This window comes from Anolis sagrei, chromosome 3, assembly GCF_037176765.1.
Source record: "Anolis sagrei isolate rAnoSag1 chromosome 3, rAnoSag1.mat, whole genome shotgun sequence".
NCBI classification, from domain to species: Eukaryota; Metazoa; Chordata; class Lepidosauria; order Squamata; family Dactyloidae; genus Anolis; species Anolis sagrei.
In genome coordinates, this window is record NC_090023.1 from 193,069,603 (window position 1) to 193,093,677 (window position 24,075).

The 24,075-nt window shown below is 40.0% G+C and overlaps 1 protein-coding gene across 4 annotated transcripts in view; it reads left to right on the forward strand.

Annotated features, from left to right (window-relative positions):
• C3H10orf143 (chromosome 3 C10orf143 homolog) overlaps positions 1-15,955 on the forward strand; it is a 41,747-nt gene extending 25,792 nt beyond the window's left edge. For 3 of the 4 annotated variants that reach the window (XM_067465783.1, XM_067465784.1, XM_060766826.2), the window contains exons 2-4: positions 10,286-10,441; positions 10,572-10,637; positions 15,115-15,955. In XM_067465783.1, coding sequence (XP_067321884.1) covers positions 10,286-10,441; positions 10,572-10,637; positions 15,115-15,144 — 252 coding nt within the window. In that variant the 3' untranslated portion in view covers positions 15,145-15,955. The remainder of the gene's footprint in view (positions 1-10,285; positions 10,442-10,571; positions 10,638-15,114) is intronic. The other variant, XR_010909499.1, reaches the window with a different exon arrangement.
• Positions 15,956-24,075: the final 8,120 nt, after the last annotated feature.

Consider the following 24,075-nt stretch of genomic DNA (forward strand, 5'->3'; position numbering starts at 1 on the left):
AAAGGGTGTGGGAATGATAGTGTACTCCCTGAATTGCTACCAGAGAGTTTCCAGGATTTGGGGCTTGAAAACAACTGGGCACTTGGCCCAGCTGCAAAACTTAATGAGCAAATAGATAGACGAGAGAAAATTAGTCAAAATAGATAGGCCGAACAATGCCTTCGGCGTTCTGCCAGGCTCCGACAGAAAAAGATAAGGGGATCTCAAGTAAAGCTAAACCAATTCCTGAGTGCGTGGAATAGCTTAATGAAGGGATAAAAGTTTCAAGTATGGGAAATGTAGCCAGATGAAGCATCGTTTGGAATCAAGTTAAGTTCTTTCCTTATTTCATGGAAGCCTTGCTTGGAAGATTCTTGTCTAAGTATTTCTTGTTTCATGGTTTGGATTCTTGGATTGTATGAATGCATACTCATGCCCTGGATTAATGTTTCCCGGTTTTCTGAATTATATTAGAGAAGTATGGACTTTGTTTTTATGGACTTTGCTAAACTTTACCTTGGACTATTTTTGCTCCTGCTTATCTTCTTACCTAATTGGATTTACCTATTTCTTTTAAGAGCTTTTTTACTTTGCCACTTTTAAATTATCTTCAATAAAAGGATTGTTTTTCAACTGGTGTTTACAGTCAGAGGGTTTTTTCCTGTCCTGGAGTGCAGCAGTAGTCTATTCAATGCAAATTTTTGAATTAGCACCCCAAATAATCCCAGGAACAGGCCTAAAACAAAGCCACCAAGAAAAAAAATGGTTGGGCTGTGTTATTATCTGTGGATTTTGTTAATGCTTGTGTTAAAAAAAATTCATCCTCATGGCCCACAGGTTATGAACCACTGATGCAAAGGTAACTAAAGAAAAGGCCTTAATATAATAAGCATTTTAAAACAAAAGGTCCATTTTAAACAGACTTGGAATGTAATTCAGAACCCAAATGCACTTGACGTAAACCTGAAATCGCCAGTGATTTGTTATACGCTAATTTTGCTAAGCTTGGTGCCCCTGTATCTTTCCCCCTGTTTTCCAGTGAGCTTTATAGTGTAATTAAACCTATCAGTGCAATGGCACGTGCTTGTTAAAAGAGCCACCTTTGGTACTTAATTGTAGTTAGCCATCATTTGCTTTATTAAAAGGACATTTGCAAATATACAACAAGGCAGGCAAATCCCTTAGGAATCTAACTCACTATCTTCAAAACCCACACACAGCTCTAACCTTCCCTTTGGCTGAAAAGGGCTGGACATGTTTCCCCTCTAGAGCCTATTAAAACCACTCTGTTAAGTGACCAGAGGCTGTTAACGCATTAATGACATTAGTTGCTTCTTTACCTTCAGGGACTTTGCACAAAGCTTCCCCCTCCCCACTTTTTTTTTGGTGACACTAATAGCATTTCTACAGAGGATTGGATTTGTTGGCTATGCTGATCGGAATAATGCAAGCTAATGCCATCCTCATTTTCCATGTCTGTCTAAAGGCCATCTTCGTTCATGCTTTATATTCAGTAGAGTGAGTTTTAATATCACCCTTAAGGGGTGATTGGTCTTATCTGCAGCTTTTGAGATCAGAGTTGGTAATTGGTGTCTCCTTTAATTTTTATCCCACCGATACACTTAGCTAAGAACGTGCTCGCAGCCATATGGTAATGCAGCTGTGCCAGACAGTAAGTGCAGGTTTACCTTGTCCAGCTTCTCCCTTGAGCCAAAGAGCATATTCTATGCAGAAGGAACCAGACCAAAAATTCCAAGTTGGGGAAAAAAGATGGAAGGGTTTCATGAAGGCTTCCAGAAATAATACAAGACTGTCATTGTATACATGGCAGAATGCAAAAATTACCAACAGCTATTGCATAATTCCCGAACATTCACCTTAACACTGTTGAGTATAGCTGTATTTAAGGTACTGTCTGGATTTTAAAATAAAGGTGCAAGACTTGGTATAAGTTACGAGAGGTGTTCATTAAAGATTTCCCCTGACCCACTTCTATTTATCACAAGACACTGAAACTGCACATGTGTAATGATATAAGTCTCTATAGGTTACGTTCCAATTTGCAACTCAGAACGGATAACAGTCTTGATTTTACAGGTGCTGAAGTGGTGTGAGGTTTGATAATGGACTTTTTCATGCCAGAAGTGACTTGAGAAACTGCAAGTCGCTTCTGGTGTGAGAGAATTGGCCGTCTGCAAGGACATTGCCCAGGGGACACCCAGATGTTTTTAATGTTTTACCATCCTTGTGGGAGGTTTCTCTCATGTCCCCGCATGGGGAGCTGGAGCTGCTAGAGGGAGCTCATTCGTGTTCTCTCCGGATTCGAACCTCCAGCCTGTCGGTCTTCAGTCCTGCCAGCACAGGACCATTGCACCACTGGGGGCTTCTGATAATGGACTCAGTGGAATACAGAGCAGTCATCAAGTTTCTTTACTTGAAAGGCTGCACATCAAAGAAGGTGCTGGATGAGATGAAAAAGGTTTATGTTGATGATATGATGTAGTCAGGAACTGGCATCGTCAATTCAAATGTGGTTGGACTTCAGTGGAAACAACTTCAATTCCAGGGTGACCCCACTCTGCTATTGATGAATACTTCATCCAGCAGGTGGAGGTCACCATTTTGGAAAATCACCACGTAGCCACTTGCCACCTCGCCCAAAATGTCAAGAGTAGTGTGGGGTCTGTAGAAAAAGCATCCAAGACCATTTTCACATGCATAAGGTATGCGCTTGCTGAGTCCTCTGGCGGCTCACACCTTTCCAAAAGCAGGAACAAATTGAATGCTCTCAGGCTCTATTGTCAATGTGCCATGGAAACTAGGAAGACTTTTTCAACAGACTAATCACAGGATGAAAGCTGGGTCCATCACCATGATCCTGAGACTAAAGTCCAGTTGATGCAATGGAAGCATCCTGACTCACTACCTCCAAAGAAGGCATATGCCCAACGCTCGGCAGGCAAAGTCATGCTCATGATATTTTGCAACCAGCATGGAGTAGTGTTGATGGATTTCCTGGCAAAGAGCACTATGATCACTGGGGCATATTATGCTTCACTGCTGTGGAAATTGTGGGAGGTCATCAAAACCAAGAGATGTGGCATGCTCACCAAAGATGTCCACCTTCGGCAAGATAATGCACCAGTTCACAACTCACATGTTGCCCAAATGGAAGCATGATCCTGTGGCTTTGAATCCCACTTACTCACCGCATCCGACTTACCTGACCGTGCACCATCCGACTTCCACCTCTTTCCAACAATGAAGTTATTTTTGAAGGGCAAGCATTTTTCAGACAATGAGACTCTGATTTCCGTAGTCACAACATGGCTTTTGGAGCAACCCGTCGACGTCGACAAGTGAGGTGTTTGCCGTTGCTTAAAAAAATGAGATAAGTGTGTGTTCCTAGGTGGCACCTATGTAGAGAAGGACTAATAACTCTGCCAAGTGTCATTGCTCTCAGTCCACAGGAAGTGGGTCAGGGGAAATCTTTAATTAACACTCCTCGCAGCTATAATTAAACCTCTCTGCCATAGGTAAGGAAAAATAGATGGAGGAAAGGAAATAATGCTTGAAGAATAAGGCAAAACCACAAAGTGTGGTGTAAGGAATTGCTTGTTAATCTACCAAATTACCCTGTTAAAATAAATATTCTTAGCCCATTGGACTATCCTCTTGGAGAAGCCAAGAACTGTGAACACACAGCTGGGGTTCAATAGCCCACCCAGGACCTGTTTTCAGGTAGTCCCCTGGTTTTTGGAAACTGCTTGGGAGTATGAAACCAGACTTTCAGTCTAGCCACTTCTTCTCTTATATTTGTCAAAAGAGGACTACCCATTTTGCAATAAATCTTAATGAGAATGGGATGTGGAGAGAGACCCTGCCATACAGCCAATTTCCATAAAGGGATTAGTGTACTAAGTATCCATGCCATAATGTTTTCATTCAAGTTATACCCTGAAGCATATCCCACATTTATTATACAGCAGGAAGGAGGCGTATAGGTGAGCCAGGTGAATAATTACTGGGACTCCAGGAGACATATCTGAGGCTGTAACTGTGTACATACGTACCGGAGGGTAAGCCCCACTTAGTGGAGTTCATTTGGCAATGCATTCACACAGATCTGTCAGCATGCTAATGAATTCAAATCAATGCATATTGCCTTGTCCGCAGTAGTGCACCGAGATACTGAGGTCATGCGGAAGACCTCTACATTAACATGACTTTAGGCTTCCTTCTTTCTTTTTGTGAAGTGATTGATGCTGCTGGCTCACAGTCTGATTCATAAGCTCTTAGTGGAGACTGACTTCATTCAACTAAACACTGGAATTTAAAACCAAGCTTTTTGTTTCACCTGGATTGGTTGGTTAGGCTTTCGAGGCACTTTCTGATAGCATCCTTGGAATCACAGTTTTCAGTTGTACATTTTTTTTAATTAAGATTTCATTAACAAGAAATATCATTTCCCCTCTTTTTTATAGTTTTGCCAAAGTGTTTGGAAAGTTACAGCAGTTATTTCCCACTTTCTATGAACGATGTGAAAGCTGGACACTAAAGAAAGCTCATTTGAGATGCAATGCTGAAGGAGATGTTTACAGATACCAAAGACTGCTGCAAAGATACATGAATGGGTCCAAGAGCAAACCAAGTCAGATCTGGGTTGTTATGTGTTTTCCAAGCTGTATGCTCATGGTCCAGAAGCATTCTCTTCTGACGTTTCACTTGCATCTATGGCAGGCATCCTCAGAGGTTGTGAAGTCTGTTGGAAACTAGGAAACTGGGGTTTATATATCTGTGGAAAGTCCAGGGTGGGAGAAAGAACTCTTTTCTGTTTGAGGTAAGTGTGAATATTGCAGTTGCCCAGCTTGATTAGCATTGAAAAGCTTCAAAGCCCGGCTGCTTCCTGCCTGGGGGAATCCTTGGTTGGGAGGTGATGAGTTGGCCCTGATTGTTTCTTGTCTGGAATTCCTCTGTTATTGAGCGTCATTCTTTATTTACTGTTAGGATTTTAGAGTTTTTTAATACTGGTTGTCAGATTTTGTTCATTTACATGGTTTCTTCCTTTCTGTTGAATTTGTCTACATACTTGTGGATTTCAGTGGCTTCTCTGTGTAGTCTGACATGGTAGATGTTAGAGTGGTCCAACATTTCTGTGTTCTCAAATAATATGCTGTGTCCAGGTTGGTTCATCAGGTGCTCTGCTATCACTGACTTCTCTGGTTAAATTACTCTGCAGTGCCTTTCATGTTCCTTGATTCGTGTTTGGGCAATGTCCACAGCTGCATGTGTACGGTAGACTCCTGCAGAGGTGAGGGGATTCCTCTTGTTGGATTTTCTTATTGGGTCTGTAGATAGTTCTGCAGCAGCTTTGCTACAAAGCCCATTGGCTCCCATCACACACTGGAGAAGTACTTCTGGAATGGCTCTGTGGCAAAACTTCTACGGAATCAGAGTTGCCATCAAAAAATACCAGTAGCGGCAACATGGGAGGATTCCTGTGTTGCATTATCCTCAACAGGGCAAGCCGGCCAGCCGACACTTCTCCCCATGTGATAAGGTAGGGGGGCAAGGTGGGACAGTGTGTGGCATGGGGTGATGAATTCCTGTGCTCCTGGAATGTACCACCAGAATCACCGTGGTCCACAGCGACTCTGGCATCACGTCTGAAGATGTGGTTCCAAACCTATTGGTTTGAGACTGAAATCTGTACTACGTACCATTAAAAATTATAGCAGGGATAGGTAAAGAGGACTTTCCAAGGGCAACCTGTGTGGGCTCCTTTATCCTATATCCAGAGAATAAAAAATGAAGGGAACAAATGTTGAACATTCTGTTCTTTGTATCTAAGAGGCCACAGAGATTATCTCTCCCCAAACAAATAAGCCAACACTCGTCAAATATTGAAACTGGAAATAAACATCAAAGCATTTTTTCTTTTTGATTGTTTGATTTTTTTTTCTTATGTCTTAGTATTTCCTGACAAATTTTGAATCTGAAGTTGCCTAGCCCTATAAAAGGTAACCACCCCTCAGTCTAGTCGTGACTGACTGAGGGGTGGTGCTCATCTCCATTTCTAAGCCGAAGAGCCAGCACTATCCATAGACACCTCCTAGGTCATGTGGCCAGCATGACTGCATGGAGCACCGTTACCTTCCCACAGAAGTGGTACTTATTGATCTACTCACATTTGCATGTTTTCGAACTATTAGGTTGGCAGAAGCTGGGGCTAACAGTGGGGGCTCACACAGCTCCCTGGATTTGAACCACCAACGTTTCGGTCAGCAAGTTCAGCAGCTCTGCGGTTTAACCCGTTGCACCACCAGGGGGCCTAGCTCTATAGGTTACTATATATAGTTCAGTGAATTGTTTAAAGGCTTCCATTAAAATTAATGGAATTGATAAAAATTAATCTATCTCTGGGTTATGGATTTGTCTTTTATTTAGTGGAAGGATTAACTTGGTCCTATCAGGGTTTGCATATTAATCTTTGCTGCTTCCTGTAACTATTGGGTTATTTTAGTGTGATGTTTGTCGAGAGCTCTGTTTGGTTTTGAGACAGAACATTCACACATTTTCCACTTGGTTTGTCTTCGGTGCGTATTTCATGCATAAAACAATGTTCCTATCTCCTGATTATTTCCTGCATTGTATAACAAAAACATGGTGGATGCTGCATTTTAAAAAGATGAGTAACACACATTTTGACACCGAAAGGCAAAAACAAGTTACTCTGAATCCTAGTTTAGAAGAGTCATGCAAGAAAGGATTCAAATTAAGAGTCCTTGATGTGAAATTTGCCGCCAATGGCATGAAGATTATAATATACTTGTTAATATAAGGCACTAGCTAATATTACCAAAAACATCCACCATTTCTTCAGTTAACAATAAATCCCAATGCTCTGTATTCATTCCATACATTTTGTGAACTATTTATGCAGAATCCAGTTCAGGCAAATATACAGGTAAGGCACTCTCCTAATTATATGATCTCGAGTTCTAGTCTCTGCATCAGATTTAATAGTTGGCATATTTAGACTTTCAGACCCTATTAAAACAGGGCTGGCACATTTATACACCGTATTTGGATTAATTCAGTAAGAAGAAGAGGTCTCTAAAGATATTTGAACCCATTGGGCCTTGCCACAGCTATGCTAGGCATTGTGTTATGAATGCAGTATTTGCAATCAGAATTCTATGCTGGTCCAGGGTTGCACTTCCTTGAGATGTTTCCAAAACCAGAGAATTTCAGAATAATATTGAATTCTCTGTAGAAGAAAGTTCTGCTTGCATTAGTATAAGATTCTTAGCTAGCTACTCTGTATGTTAAGTTTCTGTCCCTGATACTAAGTACCTTAGACTCAAAGCAATACTCTGAATTTATTTTTGATAAGAATTTTTCTTCTGATGCATAACAGTAAATCACTTTCCGCTTTTATCTCTTCCTCTCATGCATCTTGCTAGTTATGCTGCTTGTACTTGCATGCCATAGCTTTTAATAAAGGACAAATTCTGCAATAACAAAGGAGGAGGATGTTTTCCCGGTGGAAAGCGGCCTGCCTTCAGGGGACCTTCTCAGATTTGTATTATTACATTTTGCACACTCTTAGTATAATTCATATTTTGTTTCTGATTCACTTCCTTTAGATATATCTTGCTTCTTTTTTCCCCTTCCAACTCTGTTCTTGTTTTAGCCTTTTTCCTTGGAGATACTTCATGCATTCATCCACTTTGTTTTGAGCTAACAGGATTTTGTGTTGTTGTTTATATTCAAATTTTGAATTGAGTTTCCATACATCGCATCTGCAAGAACATAGAATGCATTTTCAAGCCCTTGGTCAACTTTGAACAACTCTCTTGTATTGGAGTTTATGATGTGAATGAGCAAAGTTACCAAGATAGAAGCAACACCATATTTATCTCCTATTTTCTTTAGCTCTTTCCTGTCTTTTCCTGTCCAAATTGGTTTGTAGGATAGTATGTTGAGGAGCTTTTCAGCTTCAGGGTTTATACTGCCACAACATTGTTTTTGGTGGCTATATTTCAAACTAGTGTTCTCAGATATCATTTCCAAGGCTCAGGGAAAGGAGAATGAATCTCAGGGTTAGAGCACTATCTTAAATAATATTTTTTATTGTGTCAGAAGCAACTTGAAAGCATACTGCAAGTCGCTTCTGTGTGAGAGAATTGGCCATCTATAGAGACATTGCCTAGGGGACTTCTGGATGTGTTACCATCCTACTGGGAGGATTGTCATGTCCCTGCAAGCTAGAGCTGACAGACGGGAGCTCACTCCGTCTCGCGGATTTGAACTGGCAACCTTCAGGTCAGCAACCCAATGTTCAGGTCAGCAGTCCAGCCTGCTCAAGAGTTTAACCCATTGCGCCACCACAGCTCCATTTGAATAGTATTAATTCGACCACTACTTAAACTGTGGGTTAGAACCCTTAGCTCAGTGTTGGGATTGAGAAAAAAATGGCAATAGCAAAAAGTTTCTAAATGCCATCTAGTGACTGTTTTAAACATTTGAACAAATTGGTTAGCAACTTTGAAAAGGCATGACCTTTTTAGAGATCATAACCTTTTGGAAAACCAGAATCTCCATATCCTTTAAAAGAAAAATGGAATTCACAACAGTTTGAAAATCATAACCTTTTGTAGAAATATGATCTAGAGAAGAGCCAAAAACTCATTTGAGTAATAATAATAATAATAATAATAATAATTATTATTATTTATTTTACCAGTCATGACAATTTCAAAATAGAACACAAGTAAAAAACAAGGCAAAAAATCTTCTCTTCAGTGGTATATATTCCCATTTACTTATGCAAGGCAATTTGGCTTTTCAGTTGTTAGACCGATAACCTAGTTGTCTCTGATTTGTTAGGAACAGAGATTATGGTAATGCACAAAACAGCCATTCTTCAGAAGTGTTTCTTTTCAGTGCCCAAAACATCTACTCTTCTATCATGCTTCTTTATCATGTTCTCATGAGACAAAAATAAAGTAGACTTTGTTAAAAATAATGTATCTGTTTTACTCACAATCTTCATGTATTCAGCATCCAGACCAATTCTTCTCGAAACCCACAATATTTAAATTTGGACATATCAGATATGCATGCCAAGTTTGGTTCCCATCCATCATTGTTTGGGTTCACAGTGTTCTCTGGATGTAGGTGAACTACAACTCCTATAAATCCCTCCAAAGACCTCCAGTGATTTTTCTGGTCATGGGGCTTCTGTGTGCCAAGTTAGTTAAAGGTCCATCGTTGGTGGAGTTCAGAGTGCAGCTCTTACATTATAGTTGAAGTATACATCCCAGTACCTATAACTCCTGTAATTAATGGTGAAACCTCCCCAAACCTCTAGTATGTTCCATTGCTGATCAAATCTCCTGTTTGCTGTGTACCATAGAGAAGAATAGAAAGGGGTTAAGGGAGAGGCAGTGGGCAGGATCATGCAAATTCCACACCAAGGGAAAGAATCAGAAACACTGGGTGTCTGTGGTGGAAGAAAAACAGAAAATCTAGGATGAAATTGTCCCCTTATGAAAGGCTTCGCTTGGGTGGTGGGCAGTATGGTGTTTGTGGAAGACATTGGCAGGGCTCTTGCACATGTTCATGGTGCTCCCTATAACCTGGAGGGAGGCCTTTGGTGTCTCCATAGTAATAGGAGCTGTAGCTTCTTTGTGGAAGCAGGCACTTGTCTGTGTAAGTGGACACCCCAGCCACATATACACATAGAGAGTTTCACTTTTATTATGTGTATAGAAGATAGATATTGTGTATATATTATTATATTATTTGTATAGAATATATGTATATGTATATACTATACATTATATATATAATGTATCGTATATATGTATAGTATGTGTATTATTATGTGTATAGAAGATAGATAGATAGATAGATAGATAGATAGATAGACAGACAGACAGACAGACATACAGACAGACATTACTTGGGTCCAATAGAAATTTCTCGGGTAGAAAGTGTTTGCGAGTGGAAAAAGTTTAAGACGTTTTAGATGCACCCAGAGTATTTAACATAGAAAGTCTGTGAGGACTTTTGTTATAGCACTGTGATAGTTAATACATTTTAGCTTTTAAAGAATGGAAGGAGAAGGATGTGAACTGTAGTATTTGTGGCCACCCAGGGAGCCTGCACTCAAGAGGGGGCTTGTGTTTTGTGATTTCCTGGGAACAAGTCACCCTAGACATTTATGCATGTATAATAGAATCATATTTCTGCTTCATTCTTCATTTATTTTTCTTCCTCCACCCAACCTCCCCAACAGAAACGGCTATGTAGAAGTTCAGAGACAGTTATCTGCACTTCTCACCCACCAAGCAAGTGTGCTGAAGATTACGACAGTATGGAGCTGGATCTGAAGCAGAACAATCCTACGGAATTTCTCAACCCTCAGAAGATGAAAGAAAAGCCAACTTTATTGGTAAATTTTCACCAGTCCAATTCTTATATTTTTAAGACAAGATGTTAATATATTTCATAATAAAAATGTCAAATAATGGTGATTGTGGACTTTCAAAAAAGATTTCTGTGTATATGTTCTTATTAATCAGATATTTCCGAATAATGAAACCAGAACTCCTGTTCAACCCTGTCCAAGATGTATTGCTGGAGAACCTGTAAGTATATTAACCTTCTTACCGTGACATAAAAGATAGGCTTGTTCTTAAATATTAGAGCCATAAAACATAAGGTTAATAAAAAAAGCCACTCTGCAATTACATTGCTCAGGGATAAAGCATGTAAATAAAAGGGTGAATTTATTTAGGTTTTTTTTCTTGGCATGCCAGCAGAGTGCAAACTAATCTTTTCCCTGCGTCATGTTGAAAATATAGAGACCACAGGCTCATTTTTCAAATCTACTCTAGAAAGCAGTGTTTAGTCACGTAAATGAATCTCAATTCAAGAATTTGAAAAGGCACAGATTACTCTATCTTTCGAGTTTGTCCAAATTAGAAGGGCTATAAAGCATATGTCCCAGCTATTTAACATCTTTTTATTTTAAATGCATGTTTTAAACTACTTTAGTATTAGAGTTAGTTTACTGGTATTTTAATGTGTGTTCTGTTGGTTTGAATTTGTAAGCTGCTTTGAGTTTTGATGGGATGAAGAGAGATATAAACAAAGTTTATATTGGGTTGTTGTAGGTATTTTCGGGCTATATGGCCATGTTCTAGAGGCATTCTCTCCTGACGTTTCGCTTGCATCTATGGCAAGCATCCTCAGAGGTAGTGAGGTCTCCCCTAATTGGCATCACCTCACTACGTCTGAGGATGCTTGCCATAGATGCAGGGGAAACGTCAGGAGAGAATGCCTCTAGAAGATGGCCATATAGCCCGAAAAAACCTACAACAACCCAGTGATTCCGGCCATGAAAGCCTTCGACAGTACAAAGTTTGTATTAATAGTAATTAGGCTTGAGTGCAGATTCCTTTAGTCAATTCGGCTTCTTTGGTTTGTTCAGGTGCCCATAACGGCACAGACCCAGCCCTCACAGATTGCCATCCATAACAAGATTATGTGGCAGCCGATATTGGGTCCTCCTCCCCTAATGGGCATCACAGTTTAATTGTTTCGATTTTCCCTTATTTTCTTTTATTTTCTTGAGTCTTTTTATTTATTGGGACTGACTGGTAGTTGGGTTCATGCCGGACACATGGGTAGTGTACATGCACGCATTTGGGCGCTTGGGAGAGTCACAAGTTTAGCTTTTTTTCCTTCCCTTCCTCTCCTTCAAATACTTCTAAAAGATAATAATAATAATAATAATAATAATAATAATAATAATAATAATAAATCCCAGCAAACAAAAAGAAAACCCTCATTCTCTGAAAACTACTACCAACTAGTTACCACTTCTCTAGCCTTCCACAAAGATAATAAAACATCAAACATCCTGGCATCCCCTGGGCAACGTCCTTGCAGACAGCCAATTCTCTCACACCATAAGTGACTTGCAGTTTCTCAAGTCACTCCTGACACAAAAAAACTCTCCTCTAGAGTAGGAGGTAGAAACAGCTTTAAGGAAGTATTAAACCTAAGCAGAAAGGAGACTGAAGTGTGCCCACTCCAGACAGGGCCTGCAAAGGAGAAAAAAAACAGGGTTATTTAAAGGAAGCCCAGAGAGGATAGCTCCAAGTCATCACTCTTCCTTCCCTGGACCTCCTTAAAATGCCTTGAAAATCTGTGTGATGTGCTGCAGGGAGAGAGAGCACATGCACCTGTCTGCAGCGCCTCTCCTCTAGAGTAAACAGCTTTAGCAAAGCATTAAACCCAGTCTCCTCTAGAGACAGAAGGGAAAGGATCGCAGAAAGAGTGGTATCTTAACTCTGATGCTTTTAATCCTTGTCTTCATGGTGGATATGGAACGGGACCCTATGGTAAGTCCTCCCCCCATAATGGGCCGGATAGGGTGCTTTGTTGACACACAGGCCCCCTTGAAGAAAAAAGGAAAGGGTCCCAGGAATGGATCATTGCCACCAATGTGCTGGATCTAGCCACATTTTTCGGCTACAGCCTGAAAACTGCTATCCAGCTATCCACCCATTTTTGGAAAGCGCATGAAAATGGATTCAAGGGTCTACTGGTATTTGCCAGCAGAACCGAATCAACTGAATCAATATTCAGCAGAAATGCACAAGTCCTAGTAGTAATGCGCCTGAGCACAGAACTCCAGATACACATTGGACATGGAAACTTCCTCATTCTGTTTGGCTCTGTGGGTGATCATCAAATGCATTTCTTCAAATAATTGAAATATTAATTAGTTTCTACCACTTTATGGGAGCCCCTGGTGGCACAGTGGGTTAAACCCCTGTGCCGGCAGGACTGAAGTCCGACAGGTCGCAGGTTCAAATCTAGGGAGAGGCGGATGAGCTCTCTCTCAGCTCCAGCTCCTCATGCGGGGACATGAGAGAAGCCTCCCACAAGGACGATAAAAACATCAAATCATCTGGGCGTCCCCTGGGCAATGTCCTTGCAGACGGCCAATTCTCTCACACCAGAAATGACTTGCAGTTTCTCAAATCGCTCTTGAAACGACAAAAAAAAAAAAAAAACAACTTTATGGTAAATCAGAATATATTCCGTAGTCATGGATAACCCAGACCTATTTGACTAACATAATTGTAAATTCCTATTCCAAAAGTTTTGTTAAATTATTTTCATCCATTAGAAGGACAATGCTTGTATTGTACATGTTCTTCTGGTATTTCCAATAATGTATGAATGGGCACCACACCCCCTTTCTTGTTTTAATGCTCTGAGCTTATAGTGTAGCATTATAGCACTCGACAGTATGAACATACAGAAAGCCGCTTACCCCCAGATACTCAGTTATCAAATATTGCTCTTTTTTGGAGCAGGGATAGTGCTATGTCATGCTGGCTTAAACTCCACAAAGCCAGGAAATTGGAAGTTAAAGCCAATGCCTTGACAGACATGTCCCTGAAGAATAAGGACATTGTGTAATGTTACAAATTATGCTTGCTTGCAGCTTATCTTTCATGCACCCACATTTCCAGGGTCAAACCCTGATGGGGAGGAAACAGTTCTAGGAACACCAAAGCTGCTCCAAATTGTCCTGATTCTGCATTACTTTATGAAACATCTGAACCTTACTGTATCACTAGATGAATCCTCCTGTGAATTGACCCATGCTCATAGCTTAGGTTAGTAGCTGACAGAATCCATGCCTTATCAGCCTTCTTTGTTATCCTTATGCTGAAACAACCCTGAGAAAGTCTAATGGATGAATGGCATTGGATTCATATTTCTGATTCCAAAGTTGGAATTGAAACTTAATGGACAAAAAGGAAAAAAAATTAAAGGGTTGAATGAAAAGTAATGCCTCCACCTTCGTTACTTGGGTTTGGATGGGAAATAGTCCTTAGAATGTGCTCTTTAACTACCACTATTCACTTTTCCACATAACCACCAGACAATTGGGTACATTTCTGCCAACGATGAACAAGTTTTCTGAAGCCGTCACTCTGTTTCCGCAACGAGCATCTCACAGTTCTCTCAACGTCTTCATCAGAATCATAATGATGTCCCTGCAGATCTTGGGAACAGATGGAAGTCAGACAGTGCTAAATCTGGACTGTATGGAGAATGTCGTACGGTGGTGAGATCCAGTCTCTGAAGTTTCAAGTCTGTGCGCTTTCATTTCAGGCGTCAGCATCCTGGGTATCCATCGTGCACAGATCTTCCAATAGCAAGCAAAGCAATAATGTGACCCACACGTTGTGAAATGCCGATTATGCTTGAAATTTCGCTCTGAGTGATACGACGATCATCCTGAATCAATCTGTCAACCTTTTGCTTGTGAAACTCTGTGGTTGCTGTCACAGGACGTCCAACTCTTTGTTTGTCATGCAAGTCAGATGTTCCCCCCTCAACATCTTTAAACTTACTTGACCAACGACGCACAGTACTCACATCAACACAATCACCATAAACAGCTTGCATTCTCTGATTAATCTCCTTTGGGGTAACATCTTCTGCTGTCAAGAATTCAATGACTGCACATTGCTTAAATCGCATTGACCGACCATCTGCGCAGGGTTCCATACTTTGCACTTTAACAACACAGCCATTGAATGCTATGACTTCCCACCCAAATGGAACTGTAGAGGAGAGTCTACTGAACAATCCAGTACCTGTCGCATACCAATGCCACCATCTGTTGAGGAGTTATGAAGGTGGAGGCATTGCTTTTCATTCAACCCTCGTATCATTCAGTGTCATATTGATATTTTTACCAGCAAGCATACAGCTGTATAAAATCCACATTGAGCTAAATTATATGGCAGTGTGGACTCAGATTATCCAGTTCAAAGCAGATATTGTGCATTATCTGCCTTCATATTCTGGGTTATATAGCTGTGTGGATGGCCCCTTAGAGCTAACTTTACAAGCTTCATTCTATGGATCAACCCTTAAAAGACAAAGGCATCATTTTAGTTTTAGTTTTTGGATACCAACTCTAAAACTCCCCAAGCTTGTCAAGGCTGCCAGTTGACCCATGATATCATGTAAACTTTGATCCATGTAATAACTTCAGTATTGAATCAGTATATTGTTTTTCCATTTCAGGGTCACTTCAGCCACATTATGAATTTATAGAAGATCAGAGACCATTGATGCACTGATGGACCATAGCACAATTTATATGAAGTGGTTTGAGCTGTGAGAGTTTTTTACACTCCTTTTAAATTGTATGAATGCAGGGTTTTTTTTTTAGTTTATATGAGATATGATATTTTTGAGGGACAACAGTAGAAGCTCATGCTTTCTTGGCCTTTTAATGTCCTAATGTTTGTATTTCATGTCCTGTGTTTTTACTTCAACAAACAGTTCACCTTATTGGTTTCTCCCAACACATGCACATGAATTCTAGAGGCATACTAGAGGCATGGGCAAACTTTGGCCCTCCAGGTTCTTTGGACTGCAACTCCCATAATTCCTAACAGCCAGTAGGTTGTTAGGAATTGTGGGAGTTGAAGTCCAAAGCACCTGGACAGCCAAAGTTTACCCATGCCTGGTTTAAGTGCATTTATCTGCATTATATGAGTCCTAACTGCATTATATGGCAGTGAAGATGGAATTTAAGGCAAGGACAGAGATGTGGACTATGTGTCCAGATATATGATAAATACAGCCCCCGGTAGTGCAGTGGGTTAAACCCTTGCGCTGGCAGGACTGAAGACCGATAGGTCACAGGTTCGAATCCGGGGAGAGCACGGATGAGCTCCCTCTATCAGCTCCAGCTCCTCATGCGGGGACATGAGAGAAGCCTCCCACAAGGATGATAAAACATCAAAACATCCAGGTGTCCCCTGGGCAACGTCCTTGCAGAAGGCCAATTCTCTCACACCAGAAGCAACTTGCATTTTCTCAAGTTGCTCCTGACACGACAAATAAATAAATAAATAAATAAATAAATAAATAAATAAATAAATACAGTGCACAGTCTTGTGACAGTTGAAATTCACATGTAAATATTTGCAAATCCAGAGCACATATGAAAAACAGGCACATTTCCATGCTTTAGGAAAATAAAAGATATAATGTTTTATAGTATTCCCGAATGGGTCTCCAAATCCTCAGGAATTCAAAAGATTTTTCAAGGATGATCAATATGATCAAAGATTAAGATTATCAAGATCTGTGATTATTAAGGATATCAGACATAACAAAGACTAAATGAATATTATCATTTAGGTTTTGAATGCCCAAGGTAACCCAGGCTCCTATTACACTGCCATATAACCCAGATTATAAATGATGATAATCCATGTTATCTTCTTTGAACTGGATTATATGAGCCTGCCATATAATCCAGTTCAAAGCAGATAATCTAAATTTTATATGACAATGTAGAAGAGGGGCCTCAGGCCTCTTCCACACTGCCTCTATATCACTGGATCTGATTCCAGATTGTTTGTTTATTCCAGATTATCTAACAGTGGAGACTCGTATAATCCACTTTAAAGCAGATAATCTACGATCAGATCGTGGGATTTAGGGCAGTGTAGAAGGGGCCTCAGAAATGTCTAGAATCAACATTACTTGCATTGCTTTCTCTGACTTGAGCATGGAATGCTTTGCCTTAATGAAATTACTGCTCCAAAGTCCAGTTGAATCATATGGTCTCTAGAGGCTGTTAGCTATGGAAGTCAGAGTTCTGCATATTTATCTAGAAATGAAAAATATAGCTGTATTCATGCACCATGTTGCACCACAATTCTGTCCATGTCCATCATTGTGTAAGACCTTACTGCATTATTAGCAATCACTGTAATGCTGCATCAGGGAAAATACACTATCTGTCAGAGAATTATGTTTGTTAGAGCTTCCAAAAAATGTCATCAGCACTATTATAATTATTGTAAAGCACATTATATATATTTTTAAAAAGATGGGCATAATGTTTATCATATATCTATATCTATTGCTATAGATAGATAGATAGATAGATAGATAGATAGATAGAGATAGATTCATATTTCATGATATACAAAATTCACAAACTGACAAGTTTGTAGAGCACATGGACACATGTGGGGCATTGAATAGGAATGGCAATTCCCCTTCTTCTGCATCCTATAGTCTTATCAGTAGAACCAGCATGAACGAACTAAGGCAAGTTGCTTTGCTACTCTCTTCAGTAGATAAGGGAAGGCTGACCGCATCATTATGGTCTGTTTCCATCACCCCATGGGATAGTTCCATTTCCTGGTTCACTCATAAATACAATATATCCCAGGGGTGTTTTTGTATGCAAAGCAGGTGTCCTATCACTTGAGCTAAGCTATATTCCAAATCCGAATGAAGTATGTGTTCTCTATGCTGCCCAATGCAGAGGCATGTTTCCTGCCCCTCTAAATAGCATTAAGAAGGCTTTCGACAGCAGCATTAAAAAACTTTACACAACTTCCAGTGCAAATTTTGGAACAATGTCTACAGAAATGTAATGTCTCTTCTGACTCAGCCATTCTCATCCTGCACTTGTAGGGTTTAACTGAAGGACAAGGGCTTACACACACTAGAAAATGCACTCCATGCATTCTCACCCTTCAGTAAGTTTTACTTTCAAAACTCTTAATGCAGTTTACAATGAAGTATAAAAGACAAGATACCCTGTGTTCTATATCTCAGGATCGGATCCCAGATTATATGCTTTGAACTGGATTATTTGAGTCTGCATGAACAGATAATCTGAGATAAGAAAATAATCTGGGATCAGATCCTGGGATATAAGGCAGTGTAGAAGGGACCTTAGAGGAGCGTTTCTCAACTTGGAGGTTGGGACCCCTAGTGGGGTCGCGAGGGGGTTTCAGAGGGGTCACCAAAGACCCATCAGAAAACACAGTATTTTCTGTTGGTCATGGGGGTTCTGTGTGGGAAGTTTGGCCCAATTCTATCGTTGGTGGGGTTCAGAATGCTCTTTGATTGTAGGTGAACTATAAATCCCAGCAACTACAACTCCCAAATGTCAAGGTCTATTTTCCCCAAACTCCACCAGTGTTCACATTTGGGCATATTGAGTATTTGTGCCAAGTTTGGTCCAGATCCATTGTTTGAGTTCACAGTGCTCTCTGGATGTTGATGAACTACAACTCCAAAACTTAAGATCAATGCCCACCAAACCCTTCCAGTAGTTCTGGTTGCCAAGATTAGTTCCATTCCATCATTGATGGAGTTCAAAATGCTCTTCGATTGTAGGTGAACTATAAATCCCAACAACTACAACTCCCAAATGACAGAATCACCCACCCCCCACCCCCCAAACCCCACCAGTACTCAAATTTGGACTAAATGAAAATACATCCTGCATATCAGATATTTACATGACGATGCATAACAGTAGCAAAGTTACAGTTATGCAGTAGTAACGAAAATAATTTTATGGATGGGGGTCACTACAAGATGAGGAGCTGTATTAAGGGGTCCAGCATTAGGAAGGTTGACGACCATTGCCTTAGAGTAAGGGCCCTTCCACACAGCCCTTTAACCCAGAATATCAAGGCAGAAAATCCAACAGTATCTGCTTTGAACTGGGATATCTGAGTACACACTGCCATATATTCCAGTTCAAAGCAGATAATGTGGGATTTTATTCAGCTGTGTGGAAGTGGCCTAAATGGTTCAAGTACTATGCAAACTATAATAGTATGCAGACTTAACTGAGAGTAACATAAACACAGTGGGAGTCGCCTCTGAAAAAATAAGCATAGCATTGCAGTATTAGCAAAGCAACAATTCCTCTGACTTCTCAACCTCATGTAAGATCGCAAATATATTATCAAACATGTCTGGAGCATTCTAGGTCCACCTGACATCCACACATTGGCCATACTTTGGAATAGGTCTTATATATGCAGAGTTCAGTGTATGGGCTTTGTCTGCACAGTCATTACCTCTCACAACTGAGAGGAGGTAAAGAAGTTCACAGGAGCCAGTTATTATACTGTACATCAAGATGGGCAACTGTCAGATGTTAGAGAGTTCCACTGGATCTTCAGGAGGCCTTGGAGGGCTGCATCTCTTTAGTAAAAAAAACACTTTGCTATCGTAAATGTAGGTAATTCCTGATCCTAAATGGCCAGAGGCCCAAAAACATTTCCTTATCACCACCCCAAAGGGCATTTCAATGTAATTTTAATACGTATTTTTTTAAAATAATAGGGGTCCTATAAACACATTGGACCAATGTACCTGCCACTTCTGTACAATCATAAGCCTCCCATTACATTCACAAAGTAGAGTGAGTGGGTACATGGCACTGCCTGGTAGAACTTGACTCTATCCCTACTCCTTACTGTTCATATCAAAAGCTTTGTGGGGATTGAAAACATGGTCCTTTCTGTAATGTTTTGAATATTGCTTCATATAAAACAAAAGGGAAGGCATAGGATTTTTAACTAGTCTCAATGAACTTCCTTGAATTGAGAATTGAACAGTGTTTCTGTTCTCTCCTGATCATATCAAAAGTGAGGAGACCTGCATAAATGGTGTACACTGTGATGTCCACTCACATAAGGTCTCCTCACCCAATGGGGAGAAGAGTGTGAGAAGATCTGAATAAATTGTGTACACTGTGATGTCCACTCACACAAGATCTCCTCACCCAATGGGGAAAAGAATGGGAGGAGATCCACATAAATGGTGTACACTGTGATGTCTTCTCACAAAAGGTATCCTCGCCCAATGGCGAAAAAGAATTGTCTCAGTCCCAAATGTAGCATTTTTCACAAGGCTGGATGGGCCATTAAGCAAGGGAATAAATAGCATTGGAAGTCCATTTCTCTCTGCCTTGTTTTTGATCCAGCCCAATGGGTTTTCCTTAAGTTGTCAACATAGTATGATGACTCTAAACAATATTGACAACCCCAGTAAATCTTTAATTCCATTTTTGGAAACTTATCTATTGTTTCTCAGAATCCTATGCACTAGTTATTTTCCCCCTAATGACCTTAGAATATGTATGTAGCCCAATATCTGGTATGAAATTATGATCTTATATTAAAAGATTGCTTTTATTTTTTTAAATGCCTTACAAATGTTGTAATATAGCACTTTATTTTATATATCCTGAAATCAGATAGAAAGTGTGTCATAATCACAGAAAAATGTCATCAATATTTTTTTTACTTTGAAATGATTTTTGTAAGCAAATGTAGATACTAATCTTTTTTAATAAAATCTAGTATTGTTGCTTTCTTATTTTTAAATAAGAGAAATGTTATTGCTTTGAATTGAAATGATACAATTGAGTTTACACCTTTCTATTTTGTAAATTGTCACATATAAAGTGAAAAATTAAATACCACCTTGGCTCTAATCAGAAACATTGTTCTGCTACTTCTTTTTTCTTTCCCTTTTTTCTATGCAAAGTCAGTGTATAACACAAATGAAATTAACCCTCCTGTGAAATATGCCTTTTTTGTAGCAATAGGTACTGTTTTCTATCGTATTACTTTAAAAAGACCCCTCTGTTTGGATGCACATTGCAGAAGGTTTTGCTCATGCCCAGTTCCATTATTATGAATATACATAAATATTATGCACTAAGATTTTAAGAGGAGGAGCTGAGGAGCCTTCTAATCAAGGTGAAAGAAGAAAGCGCAAAAGCCGGGTTGCAGCTAAACATAAAAAAAAACCAAGATTATGGCAACAAGAATGATTGACAACTGGAAAATAGAGGGAGAAAATGTGGAGGCCGTGACAGACTTTGTATTTCTAGGTGCAAAGATTACTGCAGATGCAGACTGTAGCCAGGAAATCAGAAGACGCTTACTTCTTGGGAGGAGAGCAATGTCCAATCTCGATAAAATAGTAAAGAGTAGAGACATCAGACTGGCAACAAAGATCCGCCTAGTCAAAGCCATGGTATTCCCTGTAGTAACCTACGGATGTGAGAGCTGGACTTTAGGGAAGGCTGAGCGAAGGAAGATCGATGCTTTTGAGCTGTGGTGTTGGAGGAAAGTTCTGAGAGTGCCTTGGACTGCGAGAAGATCCAACCAGTCCATCCTCCAGGAAATAAAACCCGACAGCTCACTGGAGGAAAAGATACTAGAGACAAAGTTGAAGTACTTTGGCCACATCATGAGGAGACAGGAAAGCCTAGAGAAGACAATTATGCTGGGGAAAGTGGAAGGCAAAAGAAAGAGGGGCCGACCAAGGGCAAGATGGATGGATGGCGTCCTTGAAGTGACTGGACTGACCTTGAGGGAGCTGGGGGTGGTAACGGCCGACAGGGAGCTCTGGCGTGGGCTGGTCCATGAGGTCACGAAGAGTCGGAGACGACTGAACAAATGAACAACAACAAGATTTTATCATTGACTGACTTTTGTGTTCATTTTTTTACTTGGTGGCATAAAGATAAATCAGACTGTGCATTATTGTGAAATAAAATAAATGAAAATCAAAAATAAATTAACAATATAACATTCAACTTAATCTATGGTGTTAATATACTGTTCATATATCTGTTTTTATTTTCATATAGTTAAAATGGGCTAATCCAAAAGTTCAATTTTTATAGATACAATAGGTTTCTAACAGGAAGAGACAGTTAAGTCAATCATCAGCTGAAGAAGTTGGGCTTTTCTGCCTCTCTTGACTGTACCCTTCGCCATGGGACTTGCCCTACCAGTATTTTGAGTTACAGCTTCCAATGTCCCTAATCATTGTCCATATTGACTGAACTAATGTGGCATTTAATTCAAAACATTTGAATGGTGCTCAGTAGAATTGTGCTCAGATCCATTTTTAGCCGTTTCCTTCAGCCAATCTGGCTTCTTCGGTTTGTTTGGTTGCACAAAAAGGTAAGGGCCCAGCCGTCACAGATTCCCGTCTGTAACGGGATCACATGGTAGCTGATCTCGGCTCCTCCTCCCCTATTCATCATCATAGTTTAATCCTTTTTATTAAGTCCAGCAAACAAAAAGAAAACCCTCATTCTCTGAAAACACATAGTTACCTCTCCTCTAGTAGAAAAAGCTCTAAGAAAGCATTAAACCCAAAACAGGATGGAGATTGAAGCAGGCCAAGAAAAGGAAGCCCAGGGAAGATAGCTCCAGGCTGGAGCCTCCAGCAGTCATCACTCTTCCTTACAGCTTTAACAAAACATTAAACCTAGTCTCTTCTACATACAGAAGTAAAAGTATTGCAGAAAGAGTGGTATCTTAACTCTGATGCTTTTAATCCAGGTCTTAATAAAGGATATAAGGACAAACAATGCCTAAAAATGACAGGAAGGAGAGTTTGGGAAGTCCCCATCCCTTCATAATGGTCCGGATAGAAAACTAATCTTTGGCTTCCCAGATTGAAAGCAGATTTCTGTCCTCCCAAATTCAGAAGGCTCCCAAGAAATGGATAGGGACCCCCACTGAAATCTGGGACTCCGAAACGGATCGCGGTTTGCCCAGATTGCCTAGTGCTCAGTTGAAACAGACTGTCCTGGGGTAAGACATCATTAAGAAGAAGCCATCTTGCATAGTTGGAAATTGGTAAGAAACTTCAGAGAGAAACTTCACTGTGAAAATCCTGAATGAGAATTTGCCAAGAAATGGGATTCTTTTAACCTCTTACTTGATTCATTCCGGTCCCAATTCAAGGTGCAGTTCATCACCTATAAAGCCCTGAATGGTTTGGGACCCGCCTACCTTTTTGACTGCATCTGCTACCACCAACCTGCTTGATCCCTTCAATCCTCTGGGGAGGCCTTCCTTTTGCCCCTTCCTCTATCACAGGCACGACTTGTGGGAACAAGGGAGAAAGCCTTCTCCTCTGTGGCCCCCCGGCTTTGGAACTCGCTACCTGGTGAGATTAGGCAAGCCCCCACCCTAGCAGCCTTTAAGAAAGATCTGAAAACTTGGCTCTTCCGGTGTGCCTTTGGAGAGTGACCATTCATCCCATTTCTGTCTGTTCCATCTACAGTTTTGTCCTTGTGATGCACTTTCCCCCGTCCTAAATTGAAGGCCTATCCCCACTGTTCATCCTTTTTGGTCTCCTCTCAAATAGACTTTTTCTACTCCTAACTCATCCGTGTTTTATCATTTTATCTTGTGCATTTGGCCTGCCTATTGTGTTTGATTTTCCATTGTGTTATTTTGATCTATTTATTTTGCTACTGTATGTATTTTATTCTGATGTAATTTTTGTTGTTTTGTATTTTGTATTTTATTTTGCTGTATTGTATCTTCGGGCTTGACCTCATGTTAGCCACTCCGAGTCCCCTCTGGGGAGATGGTGATGGGGTATTAATAAAAATTATTATTATTATTATTATTATTATTATTATTATTATTATTTTCTTACCACCTATAAATGCTAATGAATCTGAGGATGCTAGATTGCGGTTTTGTATATTACAGCCAACATAGTATAGTTCTTTGAGTGTTGGACTAAGATTCGGGAGACCAAAGGTCACATGCCCACTCAGTCATGGAAATTAACTAGATGACCTACTCTCTCAACCTCATAAAAGGAGAAGGGCAAACAAGAAAACCCATGAATCGGAAGGGACTTGAAGGTACACAGCAATATTATAGTTGTTGTGATCTAAGCTTATTTTGAAAGTTTTACATATCTTGAACTTTAAGGCAAGTATCCATATTTTTCATTTTTATCTGTCCACATAGAACAATAGAGTTGGAAGAGACGACATGCGTCACCTAGTTCAACCCACTATTTACATTTTGCTCTCTGTGTGTGTTTACCAACTTAGTAGTTTACCTCATTTATATCATCATACATTTCTCTTTTGAAGACTGACACTTCATTTTAAATCTTCAAAATGTTTCTGTATATTCTCAAATTAATCTTTTCTTGAACCTTGTTTAAGTATAAGCTAGAAGGGACACATTCACAAGACAGCTCTCCGTGGGACAAGGAAAGGAGAACATAACCACAACTAATTATTTCTCTGACATATAGAATCACTCACCTACAGTGAAGGGAAAGGTGATTATATGATAATGTAATCATTACATTTACATCAAAATGCACAGCTTTAGCAAAGGATGGTAATTGCAGGACCCCAAAGTC